Source organism: Mobula birostris, chromosome 17, assembly GCF_030028105.1.
Source record: "Mobula birostris isolate sMobBir1 chromosome 17, sMobBir1.hap1, whole genome shotgun sequence".
In the NCBI taxonomy this organism is placed as follows: domain Eukaryota; kingdom Metazoa; phylum Chordata; class Chondrichthyes; order Myliobatiformes; family Myliobatidae; genus Mobula; species Mobula birostris.
In genome coordinates, this window is record NC_092386.1 from 45390658 (window position 1) to 45409685 (window position 19028).

The window sequence follows — 19028 nt, forward strand, 5'->3', positions numbered from 1 at the left end:
ACGCTAAACACTAAATTAAATCATGGTGGCACAGATAGTGAAACAACTTCCTCACTGCACGATAGATCTGGGTTCAATCCTGACCTTGGATACTGTCCGTGTGGAGTTTGTACATTCTGCCTATAACTACATGTATTTCCTTCGGGTTTTCTGATTTCTTTTCACATCCCAAAGGCACAAGGGTTGGTAGTTTAACTGACCGCTGTGTGGTGTCAAATTGTAGTATTTGGCGGGAGATGACAAGGGTGGAGAATTTTGAAAAATGGGAGTAATGCAGGATTAGTGCAAATGGGTGCTTGAAGGCTAGTGCAGATTTCATGGATATTGGACTGTTTACAAGCTGTTTCTCTGATTCTAAAATAACTAGGATAAAACTTAGGCCTTATTCATTTCAGTGGAAGCAAGTCTTGAATTCAGTGGCAATTCTTAATTACTGTTAAACAGTCACACTGCCACTAAAAATCAACTTTTTGAGTGCAGACTTCCTCCTTCAAATTTGAAATTATACTTGGAGACATTAAAACATTTTAAAATGAAATATTTTTTCTTCCCATCTTACTTTCTTGCTCATTCTCCATTTCACTTTGTGCATAATCTGGGGCTGGGTTAGATATTTTAATTTACAATTCAGACTCAAGAAATGCTCAGTCACAATGCTTCTGTTTGATTAGTCTGGAGATACACAGTTGCCTGCCCAAAAAAGACGCAGTACTGAGACAGCATTCATCACAGCAAGTTCTAGTGCAAGCCCTCAAAGAAAGTCTCCCCAGTAATTTCTGTGGGAATTTTTCCTATTGGGGTCTAACAGCCACAAAAGTACAAGTGTATGTGAAATTAGCAACTGGTACCATTCCTTCACACCAGAAAATTTACCCATTTATAGGCTCAATTAAACCACAGAGCCAACAATTGCATAATTGCTCTTAAACAATACCAGATCCTTCTATCATTTCTATGATTCTATTTATTTATAGAGATGCAGCACACAACAGGCCCTTCCAGCCCTTCAAGTCGCACTGCCCAGCAACCCCCAATTTAAACTTAGCCTAATCAAGGGACAATCTATAATGACCTAATAACCTACCAACTGATACGTCTTTCAACTGCGGAACGAAACCAGAGTACCCAGAGGAAACCTACACGGTCACGGGGACAACAGACAAACTCCTTACAGACAGTGGCAGGATTATGTTACTAAACAAAATTTACCTTTTGTTTTGTATGAATGAAATGTTTCCCATAGAGATACAAAAAATATATAAACGTATTTGATAGTAAAGCATTTGAGTTATTTCACAATCTGAAACAAGCAGAGACTCACTGGCTTATGATATTTTATGTAAAATTATGTATGGTGTTTGAATGCTGTGCAATATACACAAATTATATTTTTAATAATCAATCGCATTTCAAAAATAGGAATCAATGTGACATTTAGAAAAATTTGGCAGTAGATCAACTTACTGTTCATAGTTAATTCATAATTTACAGTATCTATTAAAAATTACCAATTGAATTATTAGTGTTATTTTAGCTTTATTTTAAATCAATTAAAATGAAGGCATGAAATGTACAGTAGGTACAGTGGATTCCAGTTAATTAGGACACATAAGTACCAATACATTTTGGCTCAGGTGACTGCCCCAATTAGCCAAAGTTTCATGAAAATATTTTAAAAAGTATTATAAAGTCAAACTACCATTTAACTGAGTAATAAATTATGTATTTAAATGAAAAACAGAACAAATTATAACAGAAACAGAACAATGCTACTGGAGTACTAGAGTACTATAAAACTATGCAGTAGTTCCTAATAGTTATCAATGGAGGAATTAATCTAGCTGCCACGTTCTTTTGATTGACTGTAAATGAACAAAATCAGTTCAGTCACCTAGTATAGACATTGAACTAGCTTCATATAATCCTTTGTGCGATTGCATTCTTTAAATCTTAAATTTTCATTGTAACATTCAAGATGAATGTCAATACCTTCTACTTATTTCCTTAACTTGTTGAAGTAGTGATGTTGATTCATTTTCACTCCCAGCCGTTTCTGGCATCTCCAAGCCTGAATGCTTGAAAATGCAGTGAGCAAAACAGTTCTGAATTGTTTAACTGCTTATTTCTCAACCACTATCAGTGACAAAATCACTGTTTTTTGAACATGCTATTTAAAAACTGTTTGCTCTAAGCATGGTTTAGTGTCTAACAGCCTCACGAGTAGACAGGTCTGACACTGTTCGGCAAAAGTCTCCTGTCCCAATTAAGCGACATAATGTCCCAAATAAACAACAAGAATTCTGGTTATTTACTCAATATCTTTTGTTCTTTAACAGTTGTCCCAAATAAGCAGCTGTCTTGATTGACCGATGGCCCAACTAACCGGAATCCACTGTACTGTATATAAACGCATTTTAAAAGCTTCATAAATGTTCTACAGTTTCTTGCCATTTGTTTCAGCAGTAAACAAATTTTTCTGAGATTTCCACTGATCATTTACTTAAATTAAGGGGTATAATAGGAGAATTTCCCACAGAAATTACTGGTGGGAATATAAACTCATTTTAAAAGTCCGACACTAGTTGCAAGAGCCAGGTCTTACCCAAATCCAGTCATTCGCCTTTTGTTCCACAGGATTCTCAGGTTCTGCACTGTAAAGACACCACAAGCATTCCAACAGGTGCTGCTGGCTTTCATCTGCATTAACAAACAATAAAGGAGCCTGAATTTAAATAAGAAAGAGGTGCACTTTGTAAACTAGATTTGACTAAATATCCTCAGCCAGATTTTTAATAGTAGTTGTAAACATACTTACATTTTGTATTGTCGATACTGATTAGAATATCATTTACAAAGCAGGAATGAACAAACACACAGAGTATCTGAAACAAGCATCTCCATATTGACGAGAAAGCTATATTTCAGGATTACATGTAAACTTTAAGAACAATAGTACTGATTAGGCTAAAAGTCTCAATGTTGGACTGGAGAGTCGCAGGTTGAAACTCTCTAGCCCAACATTCTATGGTCCAGCAACTCCTATGGTTCATCAGTTTTTGAATCTGTAGTACATATTTACACCAATTAATTAGTTCTTACAAAGATCAATACTAATCTGTAGCTAATTAAGCTACCAGAGCAACTTTTGTGATTTCAGCCAACAGTATCTTTTACTTACGTAAACCACAGGTTACAGACAGTTCTGGGAATCCTTATGTCACTCGGAAAGTTGTCTTGTACAGAGGAAGATGACTGGGGGCAATCTCTGAGGTCTGGGTTTTCTGTGGTCCAACACCAGTCATATTCCAATGAAGCTGGACTATACGGATTCTTTAATATCAAAATTAGCTCTGAGCCCACAAGTTTCAAGGATGTGTTTCACAGGGATGTATGCTTAGCCCATTGCTCTACTCTCTCTACATCCATGACTGTGTAGCTTGGCATAACTCAAATGCTATCTATAAATTTGCTGATGATACAACCATTGTTAGCAGAATCTCAGATGGTGATGAGAGGGCATACAGGAGCAAGATATACCAGCTAGCTGAGTGGTGTCATAGCAACAACCTTGCACTCAACGTTAAGAAGACCAAAGAGCTGATTACGGATTTCAGGAAGGGTAAGATGAGGAAACATAACCAATCCTCACAGAGGGATCACAAGTGGAGAGAGTGAGTAATTTCAAGTTCCTGGGTGTCAATATCTGTGAGGATCGAACCTGGTCACAACATATTGATGCAGCTATAAAGAAGGCAAGACAGCAGCTATATTTCATTAGGAGTTTGAGGAGATTTAGTTTGTCACTTAAAACACTCAAAAACTTCTGCAGATGTACTGTGGAGAGCATTCTGACTGGCTGCATCACTGTCTGGTACGGGGGGGGGGGTGGGTGGTGGGGGTCACGGGTGGAGCTATCCTGCACAAGATCAAGATAACTTGCAGAAAGTTGTAAAATTAATCAGCTCCATCATGGGTGCTAGCCTCCATAGTATCCAATACATCTTCAAGGAGAGATGTCTCAGCAAGGCGACGTCCATCATTAAGGACCCCCATCACCCAGGAGATGCCTTCTTCTCATTGTTACCATCAGGAAGGAGGTACACAAGCCCGAAGAGACACACTCAGCGATTCAGGAGTAGCTTCTTCCCCTCTGCCAGCCAATTTCCAAATGGACATCGAACCCATGAACACTACCTCACTACTCTTATTTTTCTTTGTGTTGTTATATTACTTATTTTAACTTAACTAATTAATATACATAATTACTGTAATTCCATTTTTTCCCTATATTTATCATGTACTGAATAGTACTGCTGCCACAATGTTAACAGATTTCACGACATATGCTGGTGATATTAAACCTGATTCAGATTCCGATTCAAGTGAGATAGAATCAAAATCAACTCCAATTTACTGTATAGAACACTGAGTATTTCCCTGGTTTTGAATTTTTTCAATATATATTTATTTTTGGGATGATTACAGGCAGGGTCAGAATTTATTGACCATCAAAGAAATGGTGAGCTACATTCTAGAAGTGCCACAGTTCTTCTGAAGATGCATAGCGAGTTCCAGGAATTAAAACATAAAACAGTACAGCACAGTACAAGCCCTTCAGCCCGTGACATTGTGGTGACCTTTAACCTACTCCATGATCAATCTAATGCCTCCCTCGCACCTTGCCTATTTTCCTTTCATCCATTTGCCTATTTAAGAATCTCTTAAATGTCTCTAATGTATCTGCCTCTACTACCAGCCCTGGCAACACATTGCACACATCCACCACTTTCTGTGTGAAAACCCAACCTCTGACATCTGTTCTGTTGCTTTCTTTCAATCACCTTAAAGTAACACCCTCAATTAGCCATTTCTGCCCTGAGAACAGGTTGTTGGCTGTCCACTCTATGAATGCCTCCCATCATCTTGTACACCTCTATCAAATCACCTCTCATCCTCTTTTACTCCAGAGTGAAAAGCTCCAGCTCACCCAGCCTTTCCTCATAAGACATGTGTAGCTCTCCCGGCCATGCTCAGGGTCACTCGGCTCGCTGTCGTCTAGGGAAACAGCCCTCGGCCCCGCCAAACTGGGTAATTAGTTTGTGTGGATGCTGTGTGATGTACCCCACCCCGCCCAAATAACAGATAATACACCAGATACGATTAAATGATTTACAGTTTATAGGTATTACTGGAACTATATAATTAATAGAGAATAAAATATAAAAGGAAAATAAAAGGCGCCACACTTATCAAAGTTCAATCTCTTTGTGCACAAAACAGTTGGAGCTCAAGACTCTTCTTCTTCTTCTTCACCCTGCAACCTTTCGGACCACCTTGACTGGCCGCCTGGGACCAACAACGGTGGTCGACCAGACACTCCACCCTAGTCTGTCTCCGTCTCCACTCCTCGCCAAACACCCTCCTCGGGGGTCCGACCCCGTTAGCGGACTCACAGCACCTGGTCCATCTTCTGCCTTTCTCTCCCGCCTTCTGCCCCAAAACCCCACGCATACAAATCTTCCAGATACACCAAAATCATAACAACTATCCCAATTGGTTAATAGCACCCTGCTATCTGTACTAACCCAAGCAAATGTCTTACTAGAGACTTTCTCAGCATTTAACATAACAAAGAAGCATTCCCAAGTATAACATAACAAAGAAGCCATTTTAATTAGCCTCCGCAGTAACATAAAAGACGAAACCCCCTTACACATGTTTTCTAATCCAGCCAACATCCTGGTAAATCTCCTCTGCACCCTCTCTAATGCTTCTACATCCTTCCTGCAATGAAGTGACCACCATGCTCCAAGTGCGGTCTAACCAGTTTTATACAGCTACATTACCTCACAGTTCTGGAACTCAATTCCCTGACCAATGAAAGCCTTCTTGCACACTTCATCAACTTTGAGAGACCTACAGACATAAAGCTCAAGTTCCCCTACACTGCTAAGAATCCTGCCATTAACCCTGTAGTGTGCCTTTAAATTTGACCTTCAAAAGTGTGTGTATGCATTTGCATTTTTATATATGTATATATATTTATATCTCTCTCACACACAGAGCAGTTGTCCCAGAACTGATCCCTGTGGAACACCACTGGACACCAACTTGTCAAATGCCTTCCTAAAATCACATACACTACATCCACTGCTCTACATTCATTAATTTGTCTTGTAACTGCCTCCAATAATTCAATCAAGCTTGTAAGGTACAACCTGCCACCTTTCCAATAGTTTGCCCATCAGTGATCTAAGGCTCAATGTTCTACAGTTCCCAGGGTTATCCCTATTACCTTTCCTGAACAAAGGAATAACATCTGCCACACTCCAGAATCAATGAGGACACAAAGATCATCACTAAAGGCAAAGCAATCTGTTTCCTCACTTTCCATAGTAATCTGGGGTATATCCCATCAGCCCCAGGGACTTATCTATCCAAATGCTTTTCAAAAGTTCTAGCATATCCTTTCTCTTAATGTTGACATGTTCCAGTATACTAACCTGTACTATGCCTCCCTCACAGCAATCAAGGTCCCTCTCACTGGTGAATACTGAAGCCAAGTATTCACTAAGGATCTCCCCTACCTACCTACCTCCTCTAGCTCTAGGCACATTTCCTCTTTCATCCCTGATCAGTCATAATCTCACACTAGTCATCCTGTTTTTCACAGACTTCATGCAGAATGTCTTGGGGTTTTCCTTAATCCTACTTGCAAAGCCTTCTCATGTCCCCTTCTAGCTCTCACGTCTCAAGGAGGTGACATCTATCCCTGGGGACCCCTGCCATCCGGGCCATGGCCTTTTCTCGATGCAGCAGTCTGGCAGAAAGTACAAAAGCTTAAAGACCCATACTTTAAGGTTCAACAACAGCTTCTTCCCCACTGCAAAAAAAATTACTGAATTTGACCTGAAAAAAAAGCAAATTCTATCTGGAACTGTATTTCCCTCAACGTGCACAGATATTGAATATGTATAATTTATGTTAAATTATGTTTGGCGTGATTGTAATGTACTGAGCTGCTGCTGAAAACAAAAGCTGATTTTAATGGTATTTATATCTACGACATTAATATTTAACAAAGTTCAATTTTTGAATCCTTAGCAATTTTTTTTCAAATTTCAGGTTCCTTCAATTCTAGCCAACTAAGTGAATAGCTCTAACATTAGTGTCTCCTTCTCCAGCAGCTATATCTATTTTCTTCTTTAGAATACTCTTTCACAGGCACCTATTTATTTAAGCTTTGGGTCACCAGCTTGAGTATCTCAAGAGCATTGACATAAAGTGGCAGTAAGCATAGATGCAATGTCAATATCCATCCAAAAACAGGTGATTTCTCCATCTTCTAGTATAATTAATACTTGATAAAATCGAAGCATTTTGATTTCATAAGTGATTCTGATGCAAGTGTAACCCTTGAAGTTTTTATTTTCCATCTCATCTGTTCATCTTGCCTATTTCCTACGTCCTTCATACTTAATTCCTTAAAACACTTCCAGGTTCCTCTTTATAACTGAAGCCATCATATAAAGCTTATAAAGTAATTTCTCTCTGCTTAAAAGTACGAGCAAGGATTCTCACTAATCCCTAATGATGGAACATTGGCATTCTGTTGAAACATATATTACAGACAAGATTTTGATTATTATCAATTTGACAATTACTTCATACAGGAGATCTTCAGTATTTCTAATTACTTTAAAACTCACATAATAAAACCTCCCTGGCCAATGCTGTCCTAAAAATTAAATTTATTGTTATTATATGTTAATGTTACATTAGGTGTATTAGAAGTCAAAACACCAAGGATCATGTAGGGTACAGCCAAGAATCAAAACTACATATCCATGACTAAAGAAAGGTTTCAATAGAAGCATTAAATATGACTGGATTTTTTTATGTTAATGCATTATTAATGATGATTATGCAGAATTATTAAAGATGATAAATGACAAGTGGTATCCTGTTTCCAATCACATTAATTTTAAATGACGGATCATTACTGCCTTGATGAGATGTTAGAACTATGAAATTTAGTGAAAACAAGAGAAAAGATGCCTGAAAATACAATTTTTAATATTATAAGAATAATATTAGATCTCAAGGAAGTCTTCCTCTCAAGTTATGTAGCTATACCCGAAGATGAAAATAACTTTGACTGAACAAAGGTTTTTGTTTTTTAAACTTACCATGTGCTACAACAAAAGGGTTCCAGCAAAGTCTACCCAGAAACTGACCGATCATTGGAAATAATTTTAATGCTTCAGTAGTGTTCTGCGATAAGAAGAGATATGTGTTGGTCAGTATTTATACAAACTCCATGACTAGCCAGAGAAAAGAATTACTTCATATTAATATAACAGCATCAAAAAAATCCGCAAGTGTTTAACTTTATTCAGCCACATGATGTTAAAGTAAAGGTTAATTTTGGTGACCTTTGACAAGCATATGAGGAACAGGGAATCCATATGATGCATGTACTGTATGCCACTGTCAGTTTCTTTAATTGTATAGTATTTCTAAAACATTTCGTTCAAAACAGACAATAAATTCACACAATACTGTGTAACTCATTCACGTACTGATAGTCGGAGAGATACAGCAAGGAAATGGGCCCTTTACCCTATTCCGTCTATGCTGACCATCAACCATCCACTTATACCCATCTTATATTAGTCCTTTTTTTTTTCCTTACATACTCATCAACTCTCCAGATTATTTCACTGACATACACAGTAGGGGTAACATATAGTGGCCAATTAATGCCCCAACCCACATGTCTTTGCAAGGAGGGAGAAAACGGGAGAACCTGGCAGAAACTCATGTGGTTACAGGGATGTCATGCAAACTCCACACAGTACCCAAAGTCAGGATTCAACCTGGTCACTGTCATTTTGAGCCAGAGGATCTACTAGATGCACCACTATGCACATAGAAAATGATGGGCTCCAGCAGAACCCAGATACTTCACGTACACAAGCACTCATATCCAGTTGCATTTTAAAGCCAGATATCACTCTGCACTGTCCTATGTTTAAAAAACAAAAGTCCAATAGCTTCACAACGGTTCACTAGATTACAGAAACATTTTTGAAACCTACTGTAAAACCAAGCTGGAGATTAATTAGACCCATGGAGGTAGCTTCAACCTTCCTAGGAAGTTGGTCTAGTTAACTGTTACTTATACCTTTAGCCTTTCCCAATAATTTTATTTTCTGGTTAATTTTAACACATTTATTACTCCTTGTATTATCTAACTTCCACACTTCTGTCACATGAAATCTGTAAACCTTAACTGCAGGAGTCTTTTGATCGTCAGTTAATCATTTAAGATGATCATCAAAAAGATCTGAAGATCACAAGGGCTACACTCGTTAATAACTGGATATATGGTGGAATTTCCCTAAAATACTTACCTCTAAATATCCATTATTGATGAATCATTTCATGTTCATCCTGACTACCGTTGAGTATACATCAAAAAATAAAGGAAGCCTTTTGACACAAGTCTGGTTGATACTGCGATAACAATCTAATTTACTTCTAACATTTTATATTCTAAGTAAAGAGCTCCTTTTATAACTTGGTTAAAAGATATTTTTCTAATTTCTGCTTCCTCGTCATTTCTTGCATTTTTCACCTGCTCGCTTCAAGTACTTGGCAAAGCATAAATCACTGACTCTGGTTAAATCTACTTATATAAAAATAAACATTAAAAATAAAGGAACAGACTGAAACAAGCAAATGATCAGTGGTGATCAACATTGCACTGTTAAACCAATAGCAACTTCAGGAGTTCACACATACTGTATATATCTAATTAAACTAAATCCAAAAGTTCCTGCAGTGATAGTCTTCAATCTAACTCGTGTTAAAATGATTCGAACGAATGAAACTCGACATTTTATGTACTATACTCACAGTAAGTACACTTAAAAGATTAAGTTGATTCAGGTGTAACTCAATTTTCCTGCTAATCATAATTACTGCTAAAATATCTCACAAGTCCTGAACAACTAACAGAAGATGTGGAATCTATTTCTGAGTCTAAGGTTTTGAGATGTTTATTTACATTCGTGTTCATCTTCTTTCTTAATGTCTACGTGAAGAGAAAATATAACACACGGGAAAAATAGCAGGGAGTAGGACTGCGGTAAGATGACATAAATTTGATGGACTTAAGGGATGATGGCATATTGTGTAGGAACTGGAGGTGACCACGCACCATAACATGAGTCTCCCATTCAAAATGGTTATGGCTGCTCAACCCTCCTGCATGTTCCCATGGCCTTCAACACCCAAAGACATCTCTACCCCAGTCTTCAACATTTCAATGAATTAATCTGCACAATTTACTAGGGCTGAGAATTCCAAAGATCCACAAAACTCAATTATAAGACTATTGAATAATTCCCTACTGCAAAAATATGGACTCTTCACCTCACAATCTCTCGTTAGGATCTTGCACCTTATTGTTTATCTGCACTGCACTTTCTCTGTAGATGTTTATCCTGGATTCTGTGATTTTACCCTGTTCTACCTCATTGCACTATGTAACGATTGATCTGAATCAAGCTTTTCACTATACCCTAGTACATGTGACAATAATAAACCAATTCCAATTCCAAAAGTTTCCTTCTCATTTGTCTTCAATGGGTAGCCTTATATTCTAAAACTACAGTAGTGTAATGGTTAGCATAGTCCTTTGCAGTACCAGACACCCAGGCTGAATTCCCGCTGCTGTCTGTAGGAGCTTGTACGTTCACCCCATGACTGCCTGGGTTTCCTTCAGACACTCCCGTTTCCCCCACAGTCCAAAGACGCGTGTGCACAGAAAGAGAAACAGAGCGGAAGAATGTTTTCAAATTGGAAACCTCTCTCCCTATTAATGAAAATTTCAGCATCCACCTTGACCAACCTTGTCAGAACCTTGTGTCTTAATCAAACCATCTCTCTTTATCCTTAACTCTAACGACCATAGGACCATCCGCTCTTGCTTTCCTCACAAATTAAACCCTTCATCCCAGGAATGAACATAGTTAAAAATTTCAGGCAGAGATACACAGTTAATGTTACAACTCAATAAATTTCATCATATATCAACTCTAAATGTGAACTGTGCTACTTCTTCCACAAATACTGCCTGACTTGCTAAATAGTTCCAATAATTTTTATTCTTATTTTTATTTCAGATATCCTTTTTTTACTTGAGTTCAAAGTAAATTAATTATCAAAAAAAAAAGAATAGAATTGATGAAGAACTGCACACAGCAACAATGGACAAACAACCAATAAACAAAAGACAAGAAATAGTGCAAGTACAAAAAAGACAGATAAATAACACTGAAAACGTGGGTTGTAGAGTACTTGAAAGTAAGTCCACAGGTTAAGGTACCAGTTCATTGTGGGGTGAGTGAAGCTATCTACTCTGGTTTAAGAGGCTGATGGTTGAGGGTAATAACCTAAGGTTCATATACCTGCTTCCTCATGGCAACAGTGAGAATAGAACATGGCCTAGATGGTGAGGTTTCTTGATGTTGGATGCTGCTTTCCTGTGACAGTGTTCTTCATAGACACCCTCATGGTGGGCTCAGGGTAGTTTTTCTCCAAACTACCCTGAATACAGTACAGGCCCTCCTCAAATGATGAAAGCCTGATTTATGGACATCCTCCCAACCAACGAGCTCCCACAGTATTATTAAACAATGTGCATACCCCTTTATTATTCTTTGAGACAAACTATATAGTCTCTTTCGATCATCCACCTATCTTATCACCCATTCTCTCAAGTGTGATTATTTCTTTGATAAATATGGCCACTAACTTATCCCACTGCTCCCCTTATCTGAAAATACTAAATTCAAAAATAGTTTCCATCAGGCTTCTCTGTGTGATTGGTTTGTAATTGTATCATGTACCAAGATACAGTGAAAAACTTTTGCTTGAATGCCACCTAGACAGAGAACTCATTAATACAAGTTTTCAGAATAGCTATGATATCATACTTTCACCTATCCGTGACCTCATCTCTTCTGCTTTATTCGAGACACATAAGCATATTCCATGAACTGCAGCAACCACTGTATGCCCAACTTCTGTTTTCTCAGCTTTCAGAACTTCCAGTTAATCTGTTATCTACTTCTAGTTTTGTATTTGATTCTTCCTCTACCTTCACTAAGCTTTCCATTCCACTGTCAAGCTGGTTTAAACTCTCATTGCCATTACTAGCACATTTGCCAAACAGGACACTGATTTTGGCACCAAATCAAAAGCCCTCCTTCCTGCACCATCTCTTCAGTCATATGTTCTGTTCCTTTTCACATTAGCACGAGGCACCAAGAGTAATCCAGAGTTTAGTATCTTTAACATCCTTCTTCACTTACTTCTTTTCAATACAGGAGACTGCCACAGGCCCATTGAGCATTCCCATACACATTTCCTTGTATATTACAGGTAATTCACAGGAAACTGTTAACTTACCAACAACCACGTCTTTGAGAACACTGCAGAAAACAGGGGCATCAGGGGCAAACTCATGCAGTTACAGGGAAAATGCGCAAGTTCCAAAGAGACAGTATCTGGGGTCAGCGTTGAACCAAGGTTGCTGGAACTGAAGCAGCAGAGCTACATCTTGCTTCACTGTGTCACTTTAAAATGTGCACACAGACCCTCATCCTTGCTTCCATCTATGCTGCTTATCTCAATACAGACCTCAAACTTTATATGTCCTTCCCAAAAGTTCTTCAGACATTCAGTGCTATTCTAAATCCTGACACTGTGAAGGATACATCCTATCTGGAAATCAGATCTGTAATCAAAGAAACAGCTGTCTGTCACTAACTCCTGAATCCCTACGACGCTTGATCTACAGAGGAAACATCCATTGCTCTGTCTCCAGATAGTTTTTTCAGGGAAACCCTCTCCCCATTCAGTATGTAGAAACAAAATGCTTAGACAGCAAGATACCTTCAGGATTCACCTAAACTAGCTGCCTGCTCATTTATTTCTCTGTCTTGTAATCACCCGAGTGAACACCCGGAATGCCCCACCACTAAACACCAAGCCTTACAGAAGGATTACAGCAATGTCTGCAACTACACAGAACAAAGTTCTTCAGCCCAATTTGCCCATGCTGACCACGTCCCTATCTAGGCTACTTCAATTTGCCTGGCTACTTCCTGTTTGGCCTACATCCCTCTAAACCGGGGGCTCCCAAACATTTTTATGCCATAGACTAATATCATTAAGCAAGGAATGCATGGACCCGAGGTTGGAAACCCCTGTTCTGAACCACTCCTCTCCATTCTTATCCATGTATCTGTTTAAATGTCTTTAAAAAGTTACAATTAGGTATGGCACTTCCTTGTTTAAAAATTATTTTTATGCTTCATAGATAACCCCTCCATTATATTGGTGCAATAGAGAATATAAGGCTAGATGGAAAGAAATAGAATTTGGATTGATTGACAGTTTTCCTCTACAGGCCTCAATACCGGACAGAGGATTGATGGCCCAATTGTAAAAGATTAAAAACAGCTGGATAAATCTCACATTAAAAGTATGGCAGAAGGTGGCTAATTCATGTGGAATCAATGACATGTTAAAACTTTTCAGATGGTGTGTTTATGATACCGAATTTCTTCCCAGCAGAGGAGATAGAAGATTTGAACTGTGGATAAAGAAAGGTCTTACAATCTACCTCTCATTCACACATAAAAGTGTATTACAAAGTTTTCAATCCCTGCAGGACAAACATGGCCTAGAACACAATGACTTTTTTTTTTAGATACCTTCAAGTACGACATCATGTTAACCAGAGTTGTAGATATACAGACTTATCAACGGTAGAATTAGAACTTTTCAAGATTCTGAATTCGGCTTACAGTTCAGTACCAAGTAAATCAATTTCTCGATTATATAATGCACTCTCTCATGTCAAAAATGAAAACACATTGTATGTTAAAAAGAAGTGGGAGAAAGAAGTAGGGTTGGTACTTTCAGAGGAGGCTTGGGGGAAAATATGCAGCTTCCAGTGGTCTTTGACTAACTCTTTGATTTGGAGAGAACATTGTTGGAAAAATATTATGATACTTCAAGATCCCATACCAGGAAAAATATAAAGACACAAACGTGGCATGTTAGAGAAGGTGTGGCTCCAAGGAGGCAAATCATTTCCATATTTTTTGGGATTGCCCTAAATTAAGTTTATATTGGGAAGGTATTCACAGAACATTAGTTAAGGTATTTAAGACTCAGATACCTCTGAACTTTGAGACTCTCTAATTGGGGCATGTATTGTTTTTGGAACAGAAGAAAAATATAAAGCTGCTGCAGGCCCTTTTAGCGGGAAGCAAAAAATCAATCACCAGAAAGTGGTTAAATCCAACATCACCTACATTAGAAGATTGGCATGAAATCATTTTGGAAATATTTAAAATGGAAAAGATGACCTACTCTCTGAGAATTCAAAAGGAAAAATTTTATCAAATTTGGAATAAATGGATTGAATTTATAACCCCAAAGCGAGCAGACTTTAGATGACTCTCCAAATGGTTTATACTGTGTCTCACCAACATAGTAATAGTGTTAATGTAAGCACCCTTGGGTCAAATGTTTACTGTTTTTTTTTGGAAAATGTGGAAGTAACACAAGTAAAGAAAAGATCTGGGAAAATTTTGGACCAGAAGAGATACATGGAAATTAGTATTCAACCACTATTATTAATATTTTTATAACAACTATTATTATTTAGTTTAATAGAGTGGAATTACAATTGCACATAAACATCTACTTGAGCGCCTAATTATTTTCTATATTATCTCAATGTGCACTTGTGAATGTACAAATTAATATAGATTTACTCACATAAAAAATGGAAAAGGTTATATATGTAAAAAAAAGTTTGTGTATTACTTGTGAATACCTTATCCAAATAAAAATAAAATGTTTTAAAAAGTTACGATTATGCCTCTATCACTTCCTCTAGCAGTTCATTCCACATCCTCTCTGTGGAAAAACTTGCCCTCAATTCCCCTTTAAACTTCTCTCTCACCTTCACGTTAAATCTATGCCTGCTAACAATAGCCTCCCAGATTCTAGGAAAAAGATTTACCATTCAGCTTATCTCTGAACCTCATGATTTATACACCTTGATATGGTCACTCTTCAGCCTCTTATGGTCCAAAGAAAATAGCACCAGCCTATCCAGTCTCCTCTTATACCCATGGCTACAGACTCTGTAACACCCTTATGAATCCTTCCAGCATCCTTTCAGCTTGTTGATACATTTCTTATCGCTAGGTGACCAGAAATGCACAGTCCACTAAGTGTGGTCTCACCAACATTTCGTGCAATTGTACATGACATCTTAACTCTTACACCCACTGCCCTGACTGATGAAGACAAGCCTGCTAAGTACCTTTTTCACCACCCTGTCTGCCTGTGTCACTATTTTCAGGGATCCATGTACTTTTAGACTTCCCTGTTCTGCAGTACTATACAGGACCCTAACATTTACTGTCTAGTTCTTCAATATTGGAAGCTCAATAGACTTGAGAACAATTACCATTGTGTGAGACCACACTACAAAACCAGAGTTCCCTCAGGCCAATATCATAACAAATGTAACCCTAGGAAATAAAGATCCATTCAAAACATCAGTGGATAGTCACGAGCGGCTTTCTTCAAGGTCAGCAACAAACGTTGGTTGCCACTTTGTCAATCACTAAGAGTCTGGTCTTCCAAACTTTCACAGATGCAAATATATTGGAAAGGCAAATCCAGATTACTATAGGAAAACTGATCTGATGTTGCTGTCCCAAAGAAGTCTACCTAATATATTAGTACCAATACATCTCTAAAAATTGAGACATTTCATGTTTGACAATCTGGGAAGGTTCACAAATTTGTACAATTCTTTAGATAAAATAGCCTTCTTTACCCCAAGTCATTTTGAAGAACCTACTAAGTGTAGTGACATTATCTCATGGGTTAACTTAAATAGATAAACTTCGTAGCATGGATAGGACGATGAAGATGCCTCATAAAACACAACCCTTGGGTTTTTAAACAATACTTTTGCATGTTATTTTGTTCTGAAAAATTGTTTTAATCTGGATCAATGTTTGTGTAACAACTGTGTAATAATTTGATCTGTATGAAGAGTATGCAAGATTTTCACCGTATGTCAGTAGATGTGACAATAATAAACCAATTCCAATTCCATAAAGTTTCCTTCTCATTTGTCTTCAATGGGTAATCCTTTATACTAAAACTACAGCAGCATTGTGGTTAGCCCAATGCTTTACATTTCCAAACACCCAGGTTGAATTCCTGCTGCTGTCTGTCAGGAGTTTGTACATTCGCCCCATGACTGCCTGGGTTTCCTCCGGATGCTCCAGTTTCCTCCCACAGTCCAAAGACGCATGCATTTAGAAAGAGAGACAGAGTGGAAGAATGTTTTCTTAATTGGAAACCTCTCTCCCCACTAATGCAAATTTCAGCATCCACTTTTCAATCAAACTATCTCTTTTTATCCTGAACTCTAACAAGCATAGGACCAATCTGCTCTTGCCTTCCTCAAAAGTTAAACTCCTCATCCCAGGAATTAACCTAGTTAAATTCCTCTAATATATATATTTACAAAAATCAGGTAAGGCAGCAGTTGTACGCAGAGATACAAAGTTAATGTTACAACTCAATAAATTTCATCTTCTGTCATCTCTAAATGTATACTCTACTTCTTTTTCCACAAATACTGCCTGACCTGCTAAATAGTTCCAATAATTTTTAATTCAGATTTCCTTTTTTTATTTCAAAGTTCAAAGTAAATCTATTATCAAAAAAAAAGTATCAATGAAAATCTGCACACAGCAACGATGAACAACCAATATACAAAAGCCAACATACTGTGCAAATACAAAAAAAAATATTCAGAACGAGAGTTGTGGAGTGCTTGAAAGTGGGTCCACAGGTTGACGTATCAGTTCATTGTTGGGGTGAGTGAAGGTATCCACTCTGTTTCAAGAGGATGATAGTTGAGGTGTAATAACCTCAGGCTCCTGTACCTTCTTCCTGACGGTAACAGTGAGAATAGAATACGGCCTAGATGGTGGGGTTTTTCAATGATGAACGCTGCTTCACTGCAATATTGCTCTTTGTAGATGTGCTTAATGGTGGGCTCAGGGGAGTTTTCCTCCAAACTACCCTGAATCCAAGAACAGGCTCTCTACAAATTATGAAAGCCTGATTTATGGACATCCTACCAACCAACGAGCTCCCACAGTATTATTAAACAATGTGCATACCCCTTTATTGTTCTTTGGGACAAACTATATAGTCTCTTTCGATCATCCACCTATCTTATCACCCATTCTCACAAGTGTGATTATTTCTTTGATAAATATGGCCACTAACTTATCCCACTGTTCCTCTTAACTGGAAATACTAACTTTTGTTTGAATGCCATCTGGACAGAAAACAGGACTCATAAATACAAGTTTTTGGAATAGCTATATCATACTTTCACCTATCCGTGACCTCATCTCTTCTGCTTTATTTGAGACACATAAGCATATTCCATGAACTGCAGCAACCACTATATGCCCAACTTCTGTTTTCTCAGCTTTCAGAACTTCCAGTTAATCTTTTATCTACTTCTAGTTTTGTATTTGATTCTTCCTCTACCTTCGCTAAGCTTTCCATTCCACTGTCAAGCTGGTTTAAACTCTCACTGCCATTACTAGCACATTTGCCAAACAAGGCACTGATTTTGGCACCAAATCAAAAGCCCTCCTTCTTGCACCATCTCTTCAGTCATACGTTCTGTTTCTTTTCACATCAGCATGAGGCACCAAGAGTAATTCAGAATTTAGTACCTTTAACATCCTTCTTCGCTTACTTCTTTTCAATACAGGAGACTGCCACAGGCCCATTGAGCATTCCCATACACATTTCCTTTTATATCACAAGTGATTCACAGGAAACTGTTAACTTACCAACAACCACATCTTTGAGAACACTGCAGAAAACAGGGGCATCAGGGGGAATCTGGTGCAGATACAGGGAAAATGTACAAGCTCCACAGAGACAGTATCTGGGATCAGAGTTGAACCAAGGTTGCTGGAACTAAGGCAGCCGAGCTACATCTTGCTTCACTGTGTCACTTTAAAATGTGCACACAGACCCTCATCCTTGTTTCCATCTACGTTGTTTATCTCAATACAGAACTCAAACTTTATATGCCCTTCCCAAATGTTTTTCAGACATTCAGTGCTATTCTAAATCCTGACACTGGGAGGAATACATCTTATCCGAAAATCACATCTGCAATCACAAAAACACCTGTCTGCTCCTAACCTCTGAATCCCTATGGCTCTTGATCTACGGTGGAAGCATCCTTGGTTCTGCATCCAACTAATTTTTTCAGGAGAACCCTCTCCCCATTCAGTATGTAGAGAGCAATATGGTTTTCAAACAGTTTGTTGCGCATGTTATTTTGTGCTGAGAATTGTTTTAATCTTGAAAAGTTTTTGTGTAACAATACTGTGTAATAATTTCATCAGTATGAAGAGTATGGAAGATGTGACAATAAAAGACCATTTGCAATACCAGAAAGGGCTAATCTACTGGTTGCACAAAATAACCAACATATTTTGATATTGATTCCTTACATTTAGGAGATGAACAAGTTGCAAGTTTGCAAGTGTGTCACTTCATTCACCTCACAAGCCATTGCTCAAGTTTTAATTTTAGGCTTTTAACTTTGTGTTGTATTCACCAACAGTTATATCATGCAAGATTTCATATTTTCCTCTAATTTTAAAATTAGAGTCTCTCCTAAAATTTCAAATAGCAATTAAAATGTTTAATTATTTTCAAAAATAACATTTCGATTCCATTTTACATTTTCCTGTTTGGCTTTCATTTATTCTATAACAACCTACTTCTTGTCTTTAAACTTATCTATTTCCATTTTGTACAGTAGATGGAGATCTTTGGCCTGAATTTCTCTATCGTATTGATTGCAG

General features: G+C 37.8%; 1 protein-coding gene across 7 annotated transcripts in view; it reads right to left on the bottom strand.

The window, feature by feature from the left end:
* The window catches only part of fancc (FA complementation group C), a 183359-nt gene that overhangs the window by 129148 nt on the left and 35183 nt on the right, over positions 1-19028 (bottom strand). For all 7 annotated transcript variants that reach the window (XM_072281638.1, XM_072281635.1, XM_072281639.1 and 4 more), the window contains exons 3-4: positions 8190-8274; positions 2603-2697 (exon numbers count right to left, since the gene is read on the bottom strand). In XM_072281638.1, the coding sequence (XP_072137739.1) occupies positions 2603-2697; positions 8190-8274 (180 nt within the window). The remainder of the gene's footprint in view (positions 1-2602; positions 2698-8189; positions 8275-19028) is intronic.